Source organism: Amphiprion ocellaris, chromosome 1, assembly GCF_022539595.1.
Source record: "Amphiprion ocellaris isolate individual 3 ecotype Okinawa chromosome 1, ASM2253959v1, whole genome shotgun sequence".
Lineage (NCBI taxonomy): Eukaryota > Metazoa > Chordata > Actinopteri > Pomacentridae > Amphiprion > Amphiprion ocellaris.
In genome coordinates, this window is record NC_072766.1 from 2,645,222 (window position 1) to 2,667,752 (window position 22,531).

The window sequence follows — 22,531 nt, forward strand, 5'->3', positions numbered from 1 at the left end:
ATAAAAAAACACCCTTAACCCCTTGAAGCCTGAATTTGTTTACAATTAAATAAAAAAACATTTTTTGTTTGTTTTTGCTTTCCAGCTGATGCTAAAATAAGTGGAGATTGTTGATTTATCTATTACACATAGCACATAGAAACATATATATATAATACGAGAAACCAGTGCTTGCAAAAGGTTTCAAGGTACGTATTGAATATGCACAAACCAGCATTGGGGGAATGGATACGCTATCTCAGCTGCAGTCTGAATCAAAGTGGTATGATGCGAATTTGCAACAATTGGCGTCAAGGGGTTAAAGGACTTTCTGGTTATTTCTTAATCAGCCAGTCAGCTGTTTGGTCTATAAGAGGTCAGAGAATAGTAAAAACAGGCAATGATTTCTAATGTCCTGTGTAAAATTCAAACATATTCACCAAATACTAACATTTAAGACAACAGAACTGGTAAATCTGGGTCATTTTGGCTTGGAAATTTAAAGTTAGATTTATATTTTGTTGATCAACTGAGTGTTTTATTGCCTCAGCTGTGCTCAAAATGGTCCTAAAAGTTTGTGTTAGCTACAGGATGACCCATTTTATGCGACTGTATAGCGCCTGCATGGAAAGGACCATTTTACATGACCTGGACTCCAACCAAGCTTCACACTGCTCCAAGTGACAGAGCAGAGGCTGCTGTTTACAGACCAAACACTGCATCTTGTGTACAGCTGCCACATATGCATAACCATGCACACACACACACACACACACACACACACACACACACACACACACACACACACACACACACACACACACACACACACACACACACACACACACACACACAGTGGTGTTTCCATCACTTCAGAGGACATCACACTGATCTGCATTCACTTTCTGGAGACTCGATCACTACTTGTCTATCCACACACCCTGAAATTTAATGAATGAGCACTTGATTTTGCTCCAAAAAGACAGTCAGGTCCTCACAATGCAAGTGTGTACATGCAAATAATACAAACGTTTCACCGGTCAGACCTCAGACCTGTCCTCTATCGCTGTGCACGGTGCTCACTGTAAAAAACAGAAGGCAGACGCCCATATGTGAATGTAATTCTGCTGCCTTGGGTCTGAACCACACTGCAGTTATAAAAACACATCAGTCAAACACAGACAGCTCCTACAGCAGGAAGCTCAATCACAGGTTCAACGTGCCGGCAGCAGCTGTCCGTCTATGGATTTTCAAGATTAAGACAGATTTTTTTTTGTGCAGAATTTGAATTCAATGTTGTTTCATTCGGTCTTCCTACACTCGGACGGCACTCGGCAACACACAGTTTATTGGTTCGACCGGGGAAGTCTCTCCAGTTCCATGAAATATGCATGTAGAGGACAAGAAGGAGGAGGGACGTGAAAAAATGATGACACTAGCTGCCCACCATTTCACAAAAAACACCAAAACCCTCCCATCCACCATCTCTACAGAGCAAACACATACAAAAGAGAGGCAAATATACACAAACACTGCCTCACATAAAACACTTCCACCACACTGCGGATGTGTAACATTCCTATGGCTTCCAAAAAAACAAAAAAAAGGAGAGAAACCAAAGAGAGGAGAGAAAACAGTGGTGAGGGAGGTGTTGGTAGGGAGATACATGAACACTTCACCATCTCCTCTCTCTGCTCTGTCAATCACTCTCCTTCCCAGGACAGGTGGCGGCCATCAAACTCCTCCATCTTCGCCGGTCAACAGCGTCTGAATTGCATTTTGGCTCCCGGCGTTGTTTACAGAATGATTTATTTGACAAGTCTTTCTTTCTTTTTTTTCACCCACCCTAAAATTTACCACCAAATTTTACAATTCCACAGCACCAATTTGTGGCTCTCAACAGAAGGAGGGTTCTCTTCTTCAAACACAAACAAACCTGCCGGAGAACAACTCAAAGACTGACGGGCAAAAAAAAAAAAAAAAAAAAAAAGAACAATTTATCTGTTGTCTTCAGTCTGTCGAAAGACTTGATTATCTCTCCTGCACTCAGATACAGAAATAGTTTACTATCCAAACGCTGCACATTGTCGCATTTAAGAAGGTGACAAACATTTGGTAGTTTTGCCTGAAAATGTCTCAAAATATTCGCTGATAAGTTTCCTTTTGACACTTCATGGATTAATAGACTAATCCGTGGAGCTTTAACTGAAAATAGAAAATTAACAGCTATAAGCAAGGCGATATTTGCTTGTTAATTTGGGTAAAATCCTCTAATGAAGCAACTAACCTGAGCCCGAATTAACAGCTGAATTACTCACTGATCAAAGCCACTGATAAACAATGGTTTTGACATTACAATGTCATCATATTATTATATTAATTGGTGCCTTACAGTGAAAAACATTTTGTTATTAGCTCAAAATCTGTTCAATCCTGCAGCACAAAAGTTCGTCCATTGCTGAATCGACTGCACTGAAAGGCGCAGGTTTAAACACAGCCTGTTTGTGTGAGAATGTGCACCATTGTATTGTTTTACTCAAACAACTTGACATGTAGGTGCAAAGGGAAGCTGCAACAAAGGAAGCAGAGCGAAAGAGGGAGAGAGGATGCAACACAAAGAGACTAGCTAGTGGCAAAGGGGGACTTCTTATAGACACACTCACACACACAGTATGCAGACCAGTGTGGGCTTCTTACAGCTAAAGTGGATATTTTTGCCTTAAATTTACCCATCTGTGGCATTTACTGCAAATGCAATGTCAAGTATATTTAAATGAGACCGTTTTTAGCCAAAAACAGATGAGGATTTACTGCTGCATACACCGGAATATTTCTGTCAGAATGGAAAAGCCCCAAAGATATTCTGACCAGCACATGAGATTAAAATTGAAACTCAAAAAAAAAACCCAGAATGATGAAATTCCTTCTGGCAAGTAAAGCATGGCAAGTAAAGCAGCAACATAACAGAAAGGAGCACTTCACCAACAAATACCAGATACAACTCACTTCAAATAAGACTGACCAGAACTGGTGCAGTGGGGGAGTGATGCAGTCAAAACCACTGATGAGGTCAAATAAGAAGACAGCTGGTGTTAAAACTGCAAAATCGATGTGCGCAGAAAGACAGTAGCTTTTGGAAATGGTTATTAGTTGTACCTACATCAGGGGTGTCAAACATGCGGCCCCCAAAACCGGCCCCCAAGAGGGTCCAATCCGGCCCATGGGATGACTTTGTAAACTGTAAAAATTCCAGAGAAGACATTAACTGCAGATTGTAAATTTGTAAAACTATGAATTTAGAAGAATTTCTAGACCATGACAAGTTGTTTGGATTCATTGTTCTTTTGTTTTGTGTCTCATTTTTGTAATATTTTGTCTTGTTTTTGTCTATTTTGTCTGACTTTTGTTCTTTGTCTCATGTTTTTGTCATTTTCTTTTTGTCTCGCTTGTGTTTTTTGTCTTATTTTTGTCATTTTGTTTTTTTTGTCTCACTTGTGTTGTCCATTTTTTTGTTGCATTTTAACTCATTTATCTAATTTTTTGTCTGTTTTGTTTTGTGTCGTTTGTCTCGTTTTTGGTCTCATTTTTGTAATATTTTGTGTTTTTTGTTGCTTTTTGTCCTTTTTTTGTCATTTTGATCATAAAGTAAAACACTATAGCATTCATTTCCAGATAGCTGTGGCTAAATGTTGTGTTCCTTTGTAGACACTCTGTGATCTGGAAGTTGTAATGTGGAAATGATAAACTGAGGCTGAATGTTTTTGAAATTCATTTTTTGAAAGAACTTTCAGGTTGTTCATAATGGTTTTGTAAAAAGATAATTCCTTAAATGTCAACATTTTTAGAATGCACTTTTTTGCACTAAAGCAAAGGAAACATCTAGAGTTGCGATTATCTTTCATTATGCTCTGATTTTACTGGTCCGGCCCACTTGAGATCAAATTGGGCTGAATGTGGGACCTGGACTAGAATGGCTTTGACACCCCTACACCTACATGAACCTGATGGTTTGCGTGGGGAAAACAGGGTAAAAAACTCCAATTAAACTGCACTAAAGCTAATGGAAAGCAAGGAGTTGAGAAAATCTGGGACTGTTTTTATTAAAGTCCTGTTCTGGGTAATTGATTAAATCACGAAAATCTCTTCTCTCAAAAAGCTCCTGCCTCTCTTTCCAACCACTTCCCCATTTGCTGCAGCTTGAGCACACCGGCTCACCTACAACTCTGCTGCAACAGTGTGAAACTACTCTACACTGTATACACATTAGAACCGGAAACCGATTCTGAAGAGGAATATTGAAGCAGAAAGCTCCGACCTGCAAGTCGACAGGATTGGTTTGCTACATATGAAGCTCCTTGATCAAGTTTCAGACTCCTACACGCCGTCTAACTTGCAAAAATACATTTATTTGCAGCACTGAGGTACAAAATCTTCATCAGGCAAATGGTTTGTTACAAAGACATCCTAAAGAGGAAGTGGCTAAGGAACTAATCACAGTCCCCACACATTTTCCATAACATCATTCTTCATAAAGACTACTTTCAATTACATCCACAATGTTAGAAAACACTAGGAAATGTAATTGTTGGTGAAGTTAAAGCTACTTTGTTAAAACAAATCACTTGCCTGATGAAGTTTTGCATTGAAACATCACAAATAAATGCATTTTTGCAAGTTGAGACAGTTTGCAATAAACAATGTTTGAAACCCTGGAAGCCTGAGTAAGCCGCATCAATACCCTGCAGTTTCAAGCAGAATGGGGTTGACTGCTTATTTCACTCATAATATGTACATAAAAAACACCATATGGACATGTTAACTAGGTAGAAAAAAAACTTGATTTCAACTGGAGGGGGCTTCAAGAAAGAACAGATGGAACCACATAAAAATAAAACCCCTGTTCAACTCCAGCGGCAGAGCAAAAAACATCAAGTTTTAACTGGTACATTAATCTTTTTAGTCTTAGACGGTTTTAGGACGATGCAATTTCATCTCCGTTCAATTCTTTTGTCACGGAACACGGTTTCAGAAACAAACTAAAGACGGGGCATCATTTTAGAGAGACAGATAACTAATATTTGACTATTTAATGGACAGGAATAGGAGCTAAACCTGCTCTACTCCATGTACAGGAAACAGCTGTGTATTGTACAGGTATGACTTGTTCATTTCTAGACGTTCTCAGAGACTTCCATATGTTTATATGGATATTTTTCGATTGTATGCTATCTATCTATCTATCTATCTATCTATCTATCTATCTATCTATCTATCTATCCACCCATCCATCATTTGGTGAAAACAAAGCAAAGACAATCACAGTTTGTACTTTTGCTCAGTGACAGATACTAGTTTCTACTGGCCCATTTGTCTAACAACAAGAAAAGCAAATGAGAAGAACTAAATATTGAGTTCATCTCTATTGGAGAACGGTAGAGGTGATCACAGAGAGTAGGAGGAAGGTGTAATGAGCTGAGACTCAGCAGAACAACTAACTGGTGTTGTCTGTGATGTACAGTTCTGTTGTTTTCCGACCAAAAGAGGAGGAGGAGGAGGAAGACGTTTAGCTGCATCCTGTTGATTTGGCATTCCAACATGGATGAAGAGCTTCACAAAGTGGCCAAAAACACTGTAGCCTGTTGTCGCTGTTTAATAGCTAAGATATTTTCCTAGCATCCACTTCAAGCTTGATTTAAATCATGGAAACTACAATGTCATGTCTCCCAATATGCTCGGTACGTCAGAGATTCTGTGGTGCTTTAAAGACTTTATTAATACCAGATGCACTGCAGTTTAGTTCTTATTTCACTGTCAATCTGTCAAAATGTGAAAGAACGGCAAGACCAACAATTATATATTATTAACCCACATTTTCGGCATTTTCCCAGAAGAAGATAACAAGAATTTCTAATTCTGCAATTAACTGAATTAATGCGACACAAACTTGGATAGGCCGAGTTAAAGGGACGGATGTATTAACAAATTAAAGATGACTCACATCCTTTTGATGAAATTGGCCTATTATGAGAGAATGAGCTTCATAGCTACAGTAGCTAGCCGTAGTGACAATGCCTATAATCAGTCTGATGGGTAGACTAAAGAAAGGACTGAAGAGCCTCGAATAACGTCTCATGACAGCCCATAATCAGACGTTCCATCTTTGAACAACTAACATAACTGACTATGAGGGAAAGTGAGAAAGAGAGAAAATAACTATGATTTTTGCTCATTAAATTTAGGACGTTTAAAGACGTTTTAAGGCCATTTTGAGGAATTCAGTGCTTCAAGACTTTTCCAGACCTGCAGACACCCGGCAGATTCTTGTCAGGCTGGAGAGCGGTGTGTAGGGTAATAATGTGCTGTGTCCAGAGCTGATGAGAATGACTGATGGAGGGATGACATGGGGATGGGAAAGAGGCAAGAAAAAAAAAAGCAGCCGAGCCTCCAAACCGAATGAAATTCTCCACAGCTCCGGTGAAAACACGGCAGGGAGGGGGAGAGAAGATGGGGGAGGAAGGTGGCGAGGCTGGAGGTGGCAGCTTAGACGGACACATTAGCCGAGGAGATCCAACTGTTCTCTTCAAACTGTATTTGAGCTTTTTTAACTAGAAAAAAATGGTGCAGAGGAGATAACATCCATGATGGCAACACACTCAGCCATAGTTGGCAGATTAAAGACATTTCCTGGCATGAAAACACTGTTCGATTGTTTTGTTTTAATAATATGATATAATGTTCCTGCATAATTTTATATCATGGATATCAGATTGAACCAGATACTTTCGAAGAAAGTTAACTTTTTTGCTTCCTCTGCCCATTATTTTCTTGATGAAACTGTTTTACTTAAAAAATGCCAGCCGTCATTTTCCAGAACTCATGACATATCTTGTTTATCTTACAGGAAACAGTGGTGTATTGTACAGGTACCACTTGTTCATCATTATACGTTCTGAGACTATTCCATATGTTCGTGTAGATACTTTTCTACTGTATGCTATCTATCTATCTATCTATCTATCTATCTATCTATCTAGATAGACAGAAAACAGCAAAAATGTCAACTATGATACAAAAAGTCCCACAGTTACATAACGACCCGTATAATATTTCATCATTATGTGTAACATTTCAATTTTATATGTGCAATATGTACAACAAGCCAAAGTAATGTGCAATATTTCATTTTTCAGGAGCAATATTTCAAATCTATGTGCAATGTTTCATTATCATGTGATTTTACTTTACTACCTCATTACCAGTATTTTTCTTATTTTTCTACTCTACAGCCTTATTTTAGCTTTCCCGTTGTATTTTCAGTAAATTATCATAATTACATCTTTCTGTAATTTTCAGTGCTGTCAAACGATTAAAATGTTTAATCAGATTAATCACTGGGTCGTTGTGGATTAATTTCAACTAATCATGATTAAATGTCATTCCTTTTTAATAAATATTAATCGCATTTCATTTTGCACGAGCAAACAGACTCAAGAAAGAAAGGAGACACACACACACACACACACACACACACACATATTTTTTCAAGAATTTTGAGTCAGATATGTTAATTGTGTTAAATTTCAGATCAGATTAACCATGATGGTGGATTAATGCGCATTAACACGTTAATTTTGACAGTCTTAGTAATTTGTTTTGTGAGCAACATCTGCCAAAAGCTTTTTTTTAGGATTAATAAAGCTTTATCTTATTTTATATTGAAAAAAGCCTTGCAAATTCTCAGACTCAAGAAGCTGTAGTATTTTTCAATTTACTGTTGATTCTAATGGATCCTTTAACTGGTCAAATTCTTATTTCTACAAAGGGCAATCTTTAGTGTCAAGATGCTGTTTTGAGCTTGAGATTTAGGTTTTCTTTTACATTTCATATAAAAGTCAGCTCTGAGCAAAGGAAATAAATTGTTCAGTCCCCACTTTGAAGTTGTCAAAGAATAGAAGAAAATCAAAAGAAATCAAAGTGCAGCATACAATCCCTGTAATTTGTGGTTGTTTGATAATCTCAAACTAAGATTCTGGACTCTGTTTTCACAGAAATGTGTTAACATTATATTGTTTTAATTTGTATTTTATCAGGAAGGTTTGTAGAGGTGAGTGTGACAAAGTAACCCCAGAAAACCCAGATATTTAGAGTATTTTGAAAAGCGCTATACAAATATACATGTATTATTCTTACCAAAAGTCACCTTTGCAGTCGCAGCTAACTTTCCTCCTGTTTAATGCCCACAGGCTTGTCTATTCAGACACATTCCAACAAGGTTACTCAGATTCTGCGCTGATGATTCAACTGGGAGAGTTTCACACTCACCCAGGCCTTGGACGTTCTCCAAATGTCAGTCATCTCATAATGTCTGTGCAGAAAATTAGCAGGACCTTCACTTCCACCTGAAATAACACTTCCTATTTCTCAACTCCGTTGCAGTAACACTGTAAAAACAGAGTGCTAAACTGAAAATAGCTTATTTCCATGCTTGTGTGCGATCCGGGAGACACAGATTATTAGTCCTGTATCTGTCAGAGGTGTTATTAAAACACACGTATGCATGCGTGACCTCCCCGAACGCACAAACGATCTCCTGCATGCTAAAGTCTCTTTGATTCTCACACAAACACACACCGAATGACCCTCCCGTCCACCGCTAACACACACCTGCTGCAGCTCAGAGCGGTCGACTGCAGTGGAGCCATAATGAAAGGAAACAGGCAGCACGGAGGCCTGTTTGATGAGGAGAGACAGGTTGGAACTGGACGGTGGCCGAGCCGCCCTGAATGGGCTGTTTTATCAGTCTGGAGAAACGCCAGCCTCCACAAACTGCACACCAGCAAGCAAAGAGCTCCAGTTTCTGAGAAAGTCCTGATCGGTACAGGTTACCAGCTCCACACGCTCTCACATGCTAGGATTTATTTTCCAGTATTTGTTGTTTATTTACTTGTTTTAGGGACAATCTACTGTCTCACAAATATCATTAGGTAATAAGAGTTTCACGTATTTATTTTCACTGTCAAGCTTCTGTTTTACATCTTTCCTCTCTATCTGTTGCTATAATTTGTCAGAAAAGCACAACTTCCCAAAGCCCACAGCAATGCAGCAGTAACCTTCCAAAACTCATGAATCTTAAGTTTACTACCACAGAGGACTGACAATGAGAAAATATGCACATTTTAGAAGATGCAATGAGGGAATTTGGACAATTTTTAAAAATCAAACAACAACATAAATCAAAAAATAAAGCCGAAAAAAGCTACTGCAGGTTCATTTTGTTTGTTGCAACTGTAATGGCCTCAGTCCACACAAAAAACAAAGGAATGCTGAAGATAAATACTGAAAACACATTTTTTCATTCTGTTTTTATAAGCATCTGCTCAGTACAGTTTAGCAGAGTTCAGACTTTTAGTTTAAAAAGCTGTTCTCTTAATATATGGACCCTATTTTTCTAATGTCAGTGTAAATATATTTCCATGTAAATAAGCTGTTCGTTAAGTCCATGTAAAGCAGTAAAAAGCAAGAGTTCTGAATTTGTCACACCAAAGAAAACTGTTATTAACCACCCAACCAAATTTGAAGGAATTTAAAAATAGCCACATATCAAAATGTATTCTCTGCTCTGACCAGCTGAAGGTACTGACTGACAGCTTTCATACACGTCCAAAAAACCGTATATCTGAATTCAAAAATGGTTTGTTTTAACTGAAGTAGACGAGTTAAATGTGAAATCACAAGCATATACTGATAATATGGAATATTTGTACAGCAAGGTTTTTGCAGAAGAACCGCTGATGCAATCGTGCTCTAGTTTGTATTAAGTTACAGTGCATCATTGAGCCATTATCAAAATATCCTGAACATAAATATTATGAAAAACAATATACAGGGGGTCCTCGACTTATGTCAGAGTTCCGTTCCTGCAGATTGATGTAGGTCGATTTTCGCCGTAAGTCAGAACACTGGAGAAAATGTAAACAAAGCCGGCGACGTGCATCAAGATTTGATCAGTTCTTCATAAAAGTCATGAATACCAATGACTTTCATGCATGTATGAATCATTTTACTAGAAGATAACAGAATATGTTGCACTGTTTTTACAACTTGATCTAATTATGCCAATGTTCAAATATGTTTCGGCCTGTTCCCAGAGTTTTATTTAAATATAGTTTCACTTCCATGGTGTGTTGCCCTTCAGGCAGAATTATCGATGTACTTTTATTTTGAAAAAGGCTTTATTTTGAAGTTGCCTGTTGACGGTTGTCACTTCCTGTCCGCGACTTTGACCGTTAGCTTTACACACGTACGTACTTTTCTGGATGCACGGTTCTCTACTTTGTAAACGCCACAGAGGTTATGTCTAAGTAATTAACTTCATTTTTGAGCTTACTGGTTCGGTTAAAATGATTTATTTACATGTATTTATGTTGTTTTATTTCTGTTTTTGTTGCAGTTTTCACTCTGCAATGTGTATCAAGAGCCACAGTAAAGAAGTCACGTTTGACTCACTACTCATTTTGCAAGCATAAGTTTAAGTAGTTGGATGGAGACGGCTTTCCTTTTCTTCCAAGCATCAGAAGAGTCTGACTTACTCTGGGAGCCATAATGAAGGACAAAAAGTTAGTGAATGCAGCACAATCCAAGGTGGTGTACAACCAGAGAATGGAAACAAAGCCATCTGATCGCATGTATGCAAGTATTTGTTCGCTTCGCTGACCAACTTGTTCCTTGTGACCAGTTCCAATGAAACGACGTAAGTCGAGGACGTTGTAAACCGAGGACCACCTGTACAGTCGAACTCTTTAATTCAATACTTTACAGTTTAGTTTTTTCTCTTGTTTTCAGCTGTTATTTTCTGGCGTGTGTTTTGTGTTTAGACACAAATATCCAAATTTTCTTTACATGAACTTTAAATGTAAATTACTTTTTGTTAAAATTCAGTGTTTGGACAAAACAGTTCTACATTTTGACAAGTTTCTTTTCCAGTATTGAATAATAACAATATTAACAAAGACTTCCATTCCCACTAAGTCATGAAAGTGTGACAGCGAGCAGCATGCACAACACCACAACCATCAAACAGAGGCAACAACATGCAATTCAGTCATCCTTACTTTTAGAATTTACACCTGCACCTGCATTTTCAAGCGAGTTAATCACACACAATCAGTAAATACACAAATTCTAAAAGGGGGAATTTCAAAAGATGCAAACAGGAACTTCACAGGCACACAGTTGCACACATATTTTTCCCAGTTATCATGCAAAGTAGCTCAGTTCAATTGAGCACACATGCAGAGGGCAGCCACAAAGACGGTGCACGCATGCCACAGATCTGGCACACAAAGAGTTCGCATGCAAAGGGAAACATGTTCTCACACACACGCAACACACACACAACATACGCAGACACAAAGCATGAGGAGCCACGCACAACACCAGAGATCATTAACCTCACACTGATTGCATGCGCTGGCTGGTGCGTGTGTAGAACTTTAAATGTACCGTTCAGCCGCATGACCATCATATGACATGCGCACAATGACACTGTTCTTGTGTGTGTGTGCACGTGAAAAGCCTCCACACTCCCCTTTCCGAGGAGCTCGAACTAATCAAAGATTAAAAGATTTTTGATAATGATGATTAACTCCACTAATGCGGAGGAAAAGATTGTTCGCGAGATTGATAAAGGGCCTCCTGCTACAAATTTAGCTGCATAGGAAGACAAATTTAGGCAAGCTTTTTTTTTTCCATCGCCTGAGGTGACACAGAACACCATAAATATTTTTCCTCCCCTCATGACGACACTGAGAAGTAATGCAGTGAAACACAAGTCTTCAGACCACACCTTGATACTGACTCTAACTCGCAGCCTTCAGCAATGTCGTGATTTCACACTTTAAACCTTCAGAAAACATTAGCAGTCGTCTCGCAGCGTGCTGAAAAATCCATCGCCGCAGATGGCAACCTGTGGACGGTTTTTAAGGCTCCAATTGCAATCAATCACCTAAAACAAACACTCCAACTGTAACTCCACGAAACCAGCTCTGGAGAGGAAGAACCACCAGCTAATATAATTATCAGACATGCTGGTGACACAGGCTACTGCTGGACAAAAACACAAGACAATGTAGGCACAATCAGTTTCTGAAAAGATTCTGTTTCTGCTGTTGATTCATACAATTAGAATTATTTAACCTCCTTAATCTGCTGATGATTTTTGGAAAGCTTTGCTGGAATAAAACAATCAAAAGCAGGGGTGTCAAACATGAGGCCCGTGGGCCAAAACCGGTCCTCCAGAGGGTCCAATCCGGCCCTCAAAGTGTAAAAATTCCAGAGAAGACATTAACTGCAGATTGTAAATTAGTAAAACTATAAATTTAAAATAATTTCTAGACCATGACAAGTTGTTTTGATCATTAAGTATAATACTAGATTGCTCATTGTTCTTTTCATTTTGTGTCTCATTTTTGTTGTATTTTGTCTGACTTTTGTCGTTTTGTGTTTCTTTTTGTCTCGATTGTGTTTTTTGTGTTATTTTCGTAATTTTATGTTCTGCTTTATTTGTCGTTTTGTGTTTTCTTGTCTTGCTTGTGTTGCTTGTCTACTTTTTTGTTGTTTTGTTTCTCGCTTCTGTCAGTTTTGGTCTCGTTTATGTCATTTGTGTTTAGTTTTTTTGTCTAGTTTTTGTCATTTGTCATTTTGTCTCTTTCTAACATTTTTGTCTAATTTTTTTATTTCTTCCATGTCGTTTGTCTCATTTTTTGACATTTTCTGTCTCATTTTTGTCATTTTGCGTCTCATTTTTGTAACATTTTGTCTTGTTTTTGTTGTTTTTTGTCTGACTTTTGTTGTTTTGATCATAAAGTAAAATCCTGTCTCATTCAGTTCCAGATAGCTGTGACTAAATGTGTTCCTTTGTAGACACTCTGTGATCTGGAAGTTGTAATGTGGAAGTGATAAACTGAGATACAATGTTGGTGAAATTGAATTTATTTTTCTTAAGAAATTTCATGTTTTTCAAAATTTTTTGTAAAAAGATAATTCCTTAAATGTGAATAATTTTTAAAATGTACATTTTTGCACTAAAATACAGCTAACATGAGGAGTTGTGGTTATTTATAGGTTATTATGCTGTGATTTTTCTGGTCCAACCCACTGGAGATCAAATTGGGCTGAATGTGGAACCTGAACTAAAATGAGTTTGACACCCCTGTTCTAAAGTCTGCAAAATTACTGCTTAAATCAGACACTGAGGATCGCATTAGTTGATATGTGAATATTCTTACATTAGTTATATTTTGGAACTCTAGAACTACTTGGATTAGGCTATCTAGCAATGTTTTAGCTTCAGTTTTTGTGGCATAACTTGTCCCACCCTTACAATCAGATATGAAAGTTCAACAAAAACAATGCTTTTTTCCCATTTTTATGACTCATTATATTTATATATTGTGGCATGCAATTACCTATGGTTCAGAAAATATCACTAGTTCACAGCTGCTTTATGGGTTTTTTTGTATTGTCTTTTGTATGTGTGAGCTCAAAGATAGGGCCTATTATCAGAAATCTTTCGAGTTATTTGTCCAATATTATAGATTCTGAATTAATGGCATGATGAGAATAAAGAGTGAAAATTTCAGGCTTTTATCTTTAATAGTTTCTGAGATATTGTCAATCGAACAAAAACTCTGATTTTAATATGCAAAAAACATATTTAAAATGGACAAGATTCTTTTAAGTTACCTTGAAAAGTCATTGATTTCTCAAGTGTGTTTAAATGTTTTTAAATATTCATAGCTAAACATAAAAACAAAAGCTTCAAGCAACTTAGACATGGTTGAGCAGAAGGCCCTTGATGATTTTAGGTTGAGTAACCCTTTAGAAGACCTAAAAGACTACTATTGTTTTCTGTTTTTATTATGTCAGTTAAAACTGGGATGCCGAACATGGATGCACATGAGAAAATCAATGCGGAGTAAACTGAAGTGCTCACAGGAATCCAGTCTGTTTCTCTCTTACTCTCTCCTCAGTATGGATTTGGTTAAATGACCTTTAAACATCAATATAAATTAAATTACCAACCCCAACAAAGGCGCTCTGTTCACCAAAGGCAGGTAGCGTCCGACTCAAGTTCAACCCAGAGTCGCAAACAAAGGTCAGCTAACAAGCGCTGACCCGTTCGGATCACCTGCCAGAGTCGGTTCAACTCGTGTCATGGAGTCAGAGCTGAAATAAAACTGTAAAACCGTCTCCACCAGTCCGCTGCAGATTCAGTCCTGGTGTTTACACCAAACCAGACCAAAGTATGAGCTTTAAGCAAATTACACTGTTTCACTTTGAGCTCCACATGTTTGCAAGCAGAGCTAAAAAAAAATTTTGCTGCACATTGCTTGGTTTTGAGGAGGTGAACAGTAATGCAGTTCTTGTGCGTCCCTGGAGACGCAGAGATGGTGAGGCTAATAATGTTGTGCCAAGCAGTTTCTGCAAAGGTTCTGCAGGATGTGTGGTTGTGTGTGGGTGTGTGGAGGTTGTGTAGGCAGATGGGGGGGAGACTTGCACACTACCTGGCCATTATATAAAGCTCCCACTCTCGGCTAGAGGGCTTAGTACTGCATGCCAGCTCCCTCCCCATCCTCCACCCCTCTTTGTCCTACCATCCCCCCACCTCTCAGCCTTCCAGCTTCTCTGACTCAGGCTTAACTCTGAAATACCTCCGCCTGTTGTTGTCTCTCCCTCCCGCCGCTCTAGTATCAAAACCACTGTGCGCATTGTGAGATCAAACAAAAGACGGAATTTGGGACAAAAATATGAACGAGGTTGTCCCTTCCCCTCGCAGGATCAGATCAGGCAGCCCAGCTGGACTGACTTCACAGTGACTTCTCTTTTTAATCATTAGCATGTTAAATGCTGTGCCACCGCACCTGAGGCCACCGAGGTCTAGTCCCAGCTTGCCACGGGCAGATAGTCAATCTGAAACCAGCCTCCTCTTCGACGCTGAACGGCACAAGTTGTGATGACAGGGGCGTTTGTGATGGAGCCAGAACTGTGCAGGTACATGCTGCTGGTAGCAACCAAACAACACCGGTTTGCTGCCATGTAGGCGGACAAAGACAGCATGTAGGAAAACGTGACAAAGAAGTGCGACGGCAAAGTGGTAGCCAACAAATCAGCCCGTCTGAATACCATCGACCTCACCCCCGTGTAAGAAAGAGGGAAGGAACAGAAGCTTCTAAGGCTGAGAACAAAGATAACAGATACCAAAATCCCACTGCAGTGCTCTGGGGAGAAAATGAAGAAGAGTAGAAAGACACCAAGGAGTTGCACTCGCCTCTACTGCACCCTTTTAATCCTGCGGACTTGGCAGAGGTCGGCATGCATTGAGATGAAGGAGAATAGTAGAAACAGTAGCAGGAGGCTGCAGCCTGTGCAGTAAACATGTTGCTGGGAGAGTCAGGAGCACAGAAGACTTTTATCATTAGAGTGGCCTCTCTGATGTTGGGCTACATCTCAGGGCTGCCAGTGTATTGCTGTGGCCTCATCCTGAGCTTCATTCAGAGAAAGAGTCGTGACGGTGCGTCAGGCTGCTCTGTGCTGAATGAAGCCTCCCAATTCAATTTCTACCCGGCCTCATAATCTCACTACAGTCACAGTTTGTTGCTGAAATCACAACGATACATAGAGCAGAGAAGGCTTTTCCAGTCATGGACGAAAGTATTGGCACCCCTGGAATGTTTCCAGAAAATACACCATTTCTCTCAGAAATTGTTGCACACGTGTTTATTTCATTCATGTGCATTGGAAAGACACAAAAAAGCAGAAGAAAAAAATTTACATAACTTTACACAAAACGCAATATTTTGGGCTGCAATGTAGGGCCTAGTATCAGAAAGCTGGGTCTGCGTCAGAGATCATGAGTGTTCCAGCAGGTAAATGACCTGAAACATCCCTCAGATAGCACCAAGAGATGGTTGGAGACAAAGCACTGCAGAGTTCTGAAGAGGACAGCAATGAGTCCAGATCTAAATCCCACTGAACACCTATGGAGGGATCTCAAAACTGCTGTTGCAAGAAGCACCCTTCAGATCTGAGAGACCTGAAGCCATTTGCAAAAGAAGAGTGGTCCAAAATTCCATCTGAGAGGAGTAAGAAGCTTGTTGACGGTTATAGGAAGCGACTGGTTTCACTTATTTCTTCCAAAGGGTGTGCAACCAAATATTGAGTTGAGAGTGCCAACAATTTTGTCCGGCCCATTTTTTGAGTTTTGTGTAAAATTATGTCAATTTTGGCTTTTTTCTTCTGCTTTCTTGTGTTTTTCCAATGCACATCAAGGAAATAAACACATGCATACCAAAAACATTTGTAATTGCAACAATTTCTGAGAGAAATGGTGTATTTTCTGGAAAAAATCCAGGGATGCCAATACTTGTCCATAACTGTATCTTCATTCTTCTGAATTTAAACATATATTGTGAAGATACATCATACCACAATACTCCTCAATTTACCAACTTTCCCAGTGAAATTACAAAGTTTTCCCAGCATAAAGGGTCTAAAAATGTGCCTCTGAGCTAAATTTAATCCCTTATTCTAGTTGACAACACCAGTTTAGCAGAGCTGCTAAAAAGCAAATATGAACTTAACATTTAATTTCATCCATTTGTCCTTATTTGATAGGAAAGCATTAAAAAGCAGTACTTGAGCAACATGTTTCAGGCAGGCTGATGCAATGCTTCTACCAGCTGTGTCAAAAATGGTAAAAGTCATTTCTGGAAATGCTTTGCCTCTGAGGCAACACTGATTGACAGTAATAGCCCTTCACCATGATGATACATTTTGGATAACACTTGGAACTGCCAAGAAATGAACACATAACGACAGTCAACATGTACCTAAAGAGGCTCCATAAGGTGAGTCATATATGCTCTAGGTTGGGTATCTGTGTATCAAAAACAGCGCAATTCCTCTGATAACAGTTCTATGTATGATGGTATGACAGATAATGTTGCTAATAACACTGACTTAGTTTAGCAAAATAGTCTAAAACCAGGGCATCAAACATGCGGTCGACTTTGTAAAGTGTACTACTAGACTGCTAATTGCTGCTTGTTTTTTTGTCTTTTTTTGTCTCACTTCTGTTGTTTGTCTCATGTTTTTGTCATTTTGTGTTTCCTTTTTATCTCACTTGTGTTGTTTGTCTATTTTTTGGTGTTTTGTTTCTCGCTTTTGTCATTTTTGTCTCGTTTGTGTCATTTATGTAATTTTTTGTCTCGTTTGTGTCATTTATGTAATTTTTTGTCTCGTTTTTGAACCTTTTTGGTCGAATTTTTTGTCTCTTTTTGTTTTGTTTCATGTTATTTGTCTCATTTTTCATCATTTTGTTTCTCACTTTTGTATTTTTGTGCCTCATTTTTGTAATATTTTGTCTTGGTTTTGTTGTTTTTGTCTCTTTTTTTTCTGACTAGTTCTTGTCGTTTGACTCACATTTTTGTCATTTTGTGATTCCTTTTTGTCTCGTTTGTATTTTTTGTCTCATTTTTGTCATTTTGTGTTTTGCTTTATTTGTTGTTTTGAAAATCATTTTTTTCATTTTTTGTCTCATTTGTGTAGTTTGTCTATTTTTTTGTCATTTTGTTTCTCACTTGTCATTTTGTGACTCGTTTTTGTAATATTTTGTCTTGTTTTTGTTGTTCTTTGTCTTTTTTTGTCATTTTGATCATAAAGTAAAATACTACACTGTTAAGTTCCAATTGACTAAATGTTGTGTTCCTTTGTAGACACTGTGATCTGGAAGTTGTAATGTGGAAAAGATAAACTGAGGCTGAATGTTGCTGAAATAGAATTTATTGAATTGATTTAACTGGTTCGGCCCACTTGAGATCAAATTGGGCTGAATGTGGCCCCTGAACCAAACATTGTGCCACTGATGCCATTACTTACTCGTGTTATCAACCAGTCAAAGATCAAAAAATAAAACCTTAGGAAATCTATTAATCAATACTGGTGGCAATTACAGTTGTACAAAAGCAAACATTGTCTCTAAGGGTTCTGTTCATCATTATTTTTGACATTTACAGACCAAACGATCCATCAACTAAGTCACAGATAATAAATTATGAAAACAACTGGCTCCTTTCACAGACCTGCTGGTTACTTCCCAGAAAATATTGTTGCATAATAAACCCGCTCAACCAGTGAGGCCATTATTGCACAGGTAAGAGGTGACGCATCGGATCGCTGCAACCTTCTCATCTAATTCAATCCTTCCAGCAAAGCGTGCACATCTGCTTTTGTGGAGTGCAGAGAGATTTCCCGCTCACAGCAGGCCAATTCCTAAAGAATGAAGAGCGTTTGGTGAATCAGTGTCTTAAGCTGCGTTCCCTCGGGTTACAGGTCACTGAGGAGGACACGGCGTGCGCTCACTTCTATTTTTAGCCATTAACCCTTCAAGCTGACTGTTCAGGGCACAAAAGGAAGATCTTTACCAGTTGGCTTCATTCTCACTTCACGTCCAAAAGACAAAAGGCTTCAGGTGTCATGATCTGACTTAAACCAGGGGTGTCCAACTCATTTAGTTCAGAGGCCACATTCAGCCCAATCTGATCTCAAGTGACCAGTAAAATCACAGCATAATAACCTATAAATAACCACAACTCCACATTTTTCCCTTGGTTTTAGTGCAAAAAAGTACATTCTGAAAATGTTCACATTTAATTAAATTTTTTTTTTTTTTTTAACAAAACATTATGAAAAAACTGAAATTTCTTAAGAAAAATAAACTCAATTTCAACAACATTCAGCCTCAGTTTATCATTTCCACATTACAATTTCCAGATCACAGTGTCTACAAAAGAACACAACATTTAGTCACCTGGAACTGAATGATACAGGATTTTGCTTTGTGATTAAAATGACAAAAGTCAGACAAAAAAACAAGACAAAATATTACATATATATATTATTATTATATTTTATATATATATATATATATATATATATATATATATATATATATATATATATATATATATATATATATATATATATATATACATATATATATATATATATATATATATTATGTATATATATATATATTACTTACACATTAATTAAGTCATATTATCTATAAATTAAAGAGCATTTCCATACTTTACATGGTTGCAGCTTTTATTGGAAAAACATTTCTCTCATCAGCTTGCAAATGTATGCAGGACTAAGTTCCTTCTTTAAAAATGACTGTTTCTATTTAGATAAACTGCGGTTTTTGGCAACGCGAGGCATGCTGCACCGAGGTAAACCTCTGCTCAAGATTGATTGAAAAAAAATGGCAGCTAATCTTGACGCACACACAAAAACCGTGCACCACACAGCAGCAAACCATGAGTGAATTACGGCTCACAAAAGACAAAAGTGACAGCAGAACAAACTCAGCACACGAGTTGCACAAAGCTGCGGGTTGAGAGATTTATTAACTCAAAGACAAGGATCTAACAAACACATCCGACTCTTAAAAGCCTGCAGCAGGATAAATAAATATTCTATGATGACAGCTTTTCCACAAGATATTTCTTATTCATTCACACCAAAATCTCTCTAATATTCCAATGAAGAAAAACCTAAAAGATCTGCCAAGAGGGTGGCCAGTGAACTGCCTCTCTTCCAGTTGGAAGCACACAATTGAGCTCCGAACTGCTGCCTACCCATGTCCATCTCAAATGTGACATGTTTCCACGGCAACAGGGCTGTGCAACAAAATCACCACAGGAGTTAAGAAAAGCTCCATCTCGCCGAAGCCACACAAAAGTCGATGACTGCTGACAACATGTGCTCTTATGGGGCCAAATATCTGACAATAATGGAGCTTAAATGCTGGTCTGACTGGGCTGAACATGCTGAACCTTATCTCCCGTCGCCTTAAGTGACAAAGCACGTTTGCTATCTGTATCTGGCGGCCCAACGGTGAACTTCACTGAATTCTGAGAACAAGGAGAAAGATAATGAACCCTCTACCACAGTTTGTAGCAGCTGGCTCAACGCTAAACACCTCTGACATCTCTGTAACAGATGAGATGAACAACATCTGTATCGTGTTTCGCATAGTGGGCTTTACACCATCTGCTCGGCTCTGCCATACGTCTTCACTGTGCTTCACACGTGTGGGATTTATATATATATCAGCCACTTTTGCATTTGACATGATGCTATGAAAAGCTTCACATCTAACCTTAAGGGACCGGTGTGTGAAGACATCAGCAGCTGCACACTACCACTGTAAATAAATACTAATTATGAGAACATTTATTCACTTCTGCAGCTTCCACACGGACGTCTGCTCACTCTTTAAACCGAAAATTAACTGCAGCGATAATGACAATGACAATAACAGAAATAGGCAGGTGCTGAAAGGATGTAAGGGAGCAGAGACGAGGGCCTGTATCATTAGGGATTAACCTAGCCACAGGCTCTACAAATAGACTGTCTCCACCTATAAGCCGCCAGCACACAGACAGTTATTTGTATTGCCAGGTTGCTGCTGCAGCAGCTCCAGAGAAGAGAGAAGACAGTTCAAAGAAGCCGAGGCAGATCGGGACTCCTGTGAAACAAAATGCGATGCAACAGGACACATTTGAGGGCCTGGCAGCATCAGAGGCTTTTCACGAGCACAGATTTTTGTCTAAGATGACTGCATCACAGCTTTCTGTACCAATTCACTGAATAAAGCATAATATGCAGCCTGAGGCATCTCTGAAAGAAAAAAAGACGTTCAGCAGCGCAAACTAATAGACACTGATGAGCCAAAATACGACAGGTGAGACTCCCCCAGTTTAATCAGTCTTTAGCCGAACTGTGGACTCTACAAGACGTCTGAAGGTGTCTGTGGTATCCGTCACCAAGACGTTAGAATTCAGCCTTTACACCTCATTACTTCTGAAAACAACATATTTACTACAAAACTGCTCACCATATGTATAGAAATACACCAAGACATGTTACAATCTGAGTAGTCGTTAAATTTTGGCTCACTGGTCCGAAAAGGTTTCTTCAAGCAAATGGTCAGTGCATTTCTAACCCTAAAGCAAACTTATTATGTGTGTTTGTCAGATAAAACACTCAGTTTAAAGACCTTAAGGTTAAGAACTGTTATTTTCTGACATTTTATCGATCAAAACAATAAAGCCGGTCGGGCCGAGCTATCATGTTAATAAACCTAAATGCATTAGTAGATTTAAAGAACATTTTTGTGCAACTCTTTGGACACAAAATTAAAAACTTCAGTCTCGAGCTGCATGATTTTGGCAAAAACTGATGTTGTAATATTTAGTGTTACTGCAAAAGACATCATGATGTGACTTAAATCGCTTTGGAAAAAGAAAATTATTCTAGAATGACTGGAGTGAAAACTAACTGTTCACCCAAGGCATCCAAAAAAAGTTTCTTTCTGGTAAAACAAATGAATCGTGTTGCCTCCAGAATACTTCACTGACAGATTATTATTATTGTTTTTGATCCACATCACTATTTCAGGAGCCAAAATATTTCCATACACTTACTAGAGGTGCTCGACAAAGGTAAAAATAATTAGCATTATTTTGATTATTACTGAGATCACAATTAGCTTGTTTTTCATCACAATTATTCATTGATCATGGGGATAAATTTATATTTATTTTAATTCCATGTTGTGCTACATTCCTGCTGATGTACAAATCTGCATTAAAGATTTAAAATAATCCCCTAGAGGCGAAATCTGAGTGAAATTGTGTCCAAACGCGCCGTTTTGGCTGAACATCTGCTTATCAATAGATGCTATGATTTCAATCAGACAGACTTCTCTTGTGGTAAATACAAGCTGTGGGAGTTTTCTCTCTATATGAAGCAAGAAGAAATGTTGGTTCATGATGAGTTAATTCACCTCACATGCACACATCACAGCGTTGATGCTTCTTCAGTCATTTTTCACATAAAAATACTAATGATTTCCTTGCTTAAGCTACTAATCTGCTGCTTTCCTTTGCTTCCCACTCTCTGGGTCTTAGAGGCATCACTTTAAGATGTGGAAACGGCATTTCTTCACTGTTTATTTTAAAAAATAATCTGTTCAGAGAGGAAATAATAACTCTATAAGTTTATCAAGAATTTGCTGCAGCAGAATATGCCAATTTTATATAAAGATTACTAGAGAGCACTAGAATTTTTTCGCTTTTCAGTAATATTCTGTTTTCTTTTTCACACAATGTCACTGCTGTATGTTCGAATCTTCAGAGGCAGCAGCAGGACCGGCACAGCGAACGACATCACAGCCAGTTTAGTGCTACTGCGACTGACAGAAACACCACATGGTGCATATGGATGCCGAAAAACACATTTATTCATTACAGTGACGCATATTTTTATCTCAGGTGTGAAGCTGCTGTAGAATGATGATGTACTGGCACTCATTTATTTATTTATTCTCCTGGGTTCCATCGAATATACGTTCACATAACAAAGGAGAAATGATGGGAGGATAGATAATTCGGATTGCTGGAACTTTCTGGCATAAACATGTCTG

General features: G+C 38.4%; 1 protein-coding gene across 3 annotated transcripts in view; it reads right to left on the bottom strand.

Moving 5' to 3' along the window:
* Positions 1-22,531, bottom strand: part of pias1a (protein inhibitor of activated STAT, 1a) — a 75,088-nt gene that overhangs the window by 45,335 nt on the left and 7,222 nt on the right. For 2 of the 3 annotated variants that reach the window (XM_055011646.1, XM_055011644.1), the window contains exon 1: positions 3,140-3,172. The exons of the other annotated variant lie outside the window; for it this stretch is intronic. In XM_055011646.1, coding sequence (XP_054867621.1) covers positions 3,140-3,157 — 18 coding nt within the window. In that variant the 5' untranslated portion in view covers positions 3,158-3,172. Of the gene's footprint in view, positions 1-3,139; positions 3,173-22,531 lie in introns of those variants that run through there. 3 annotated transcript variants of the gene reach the window in all.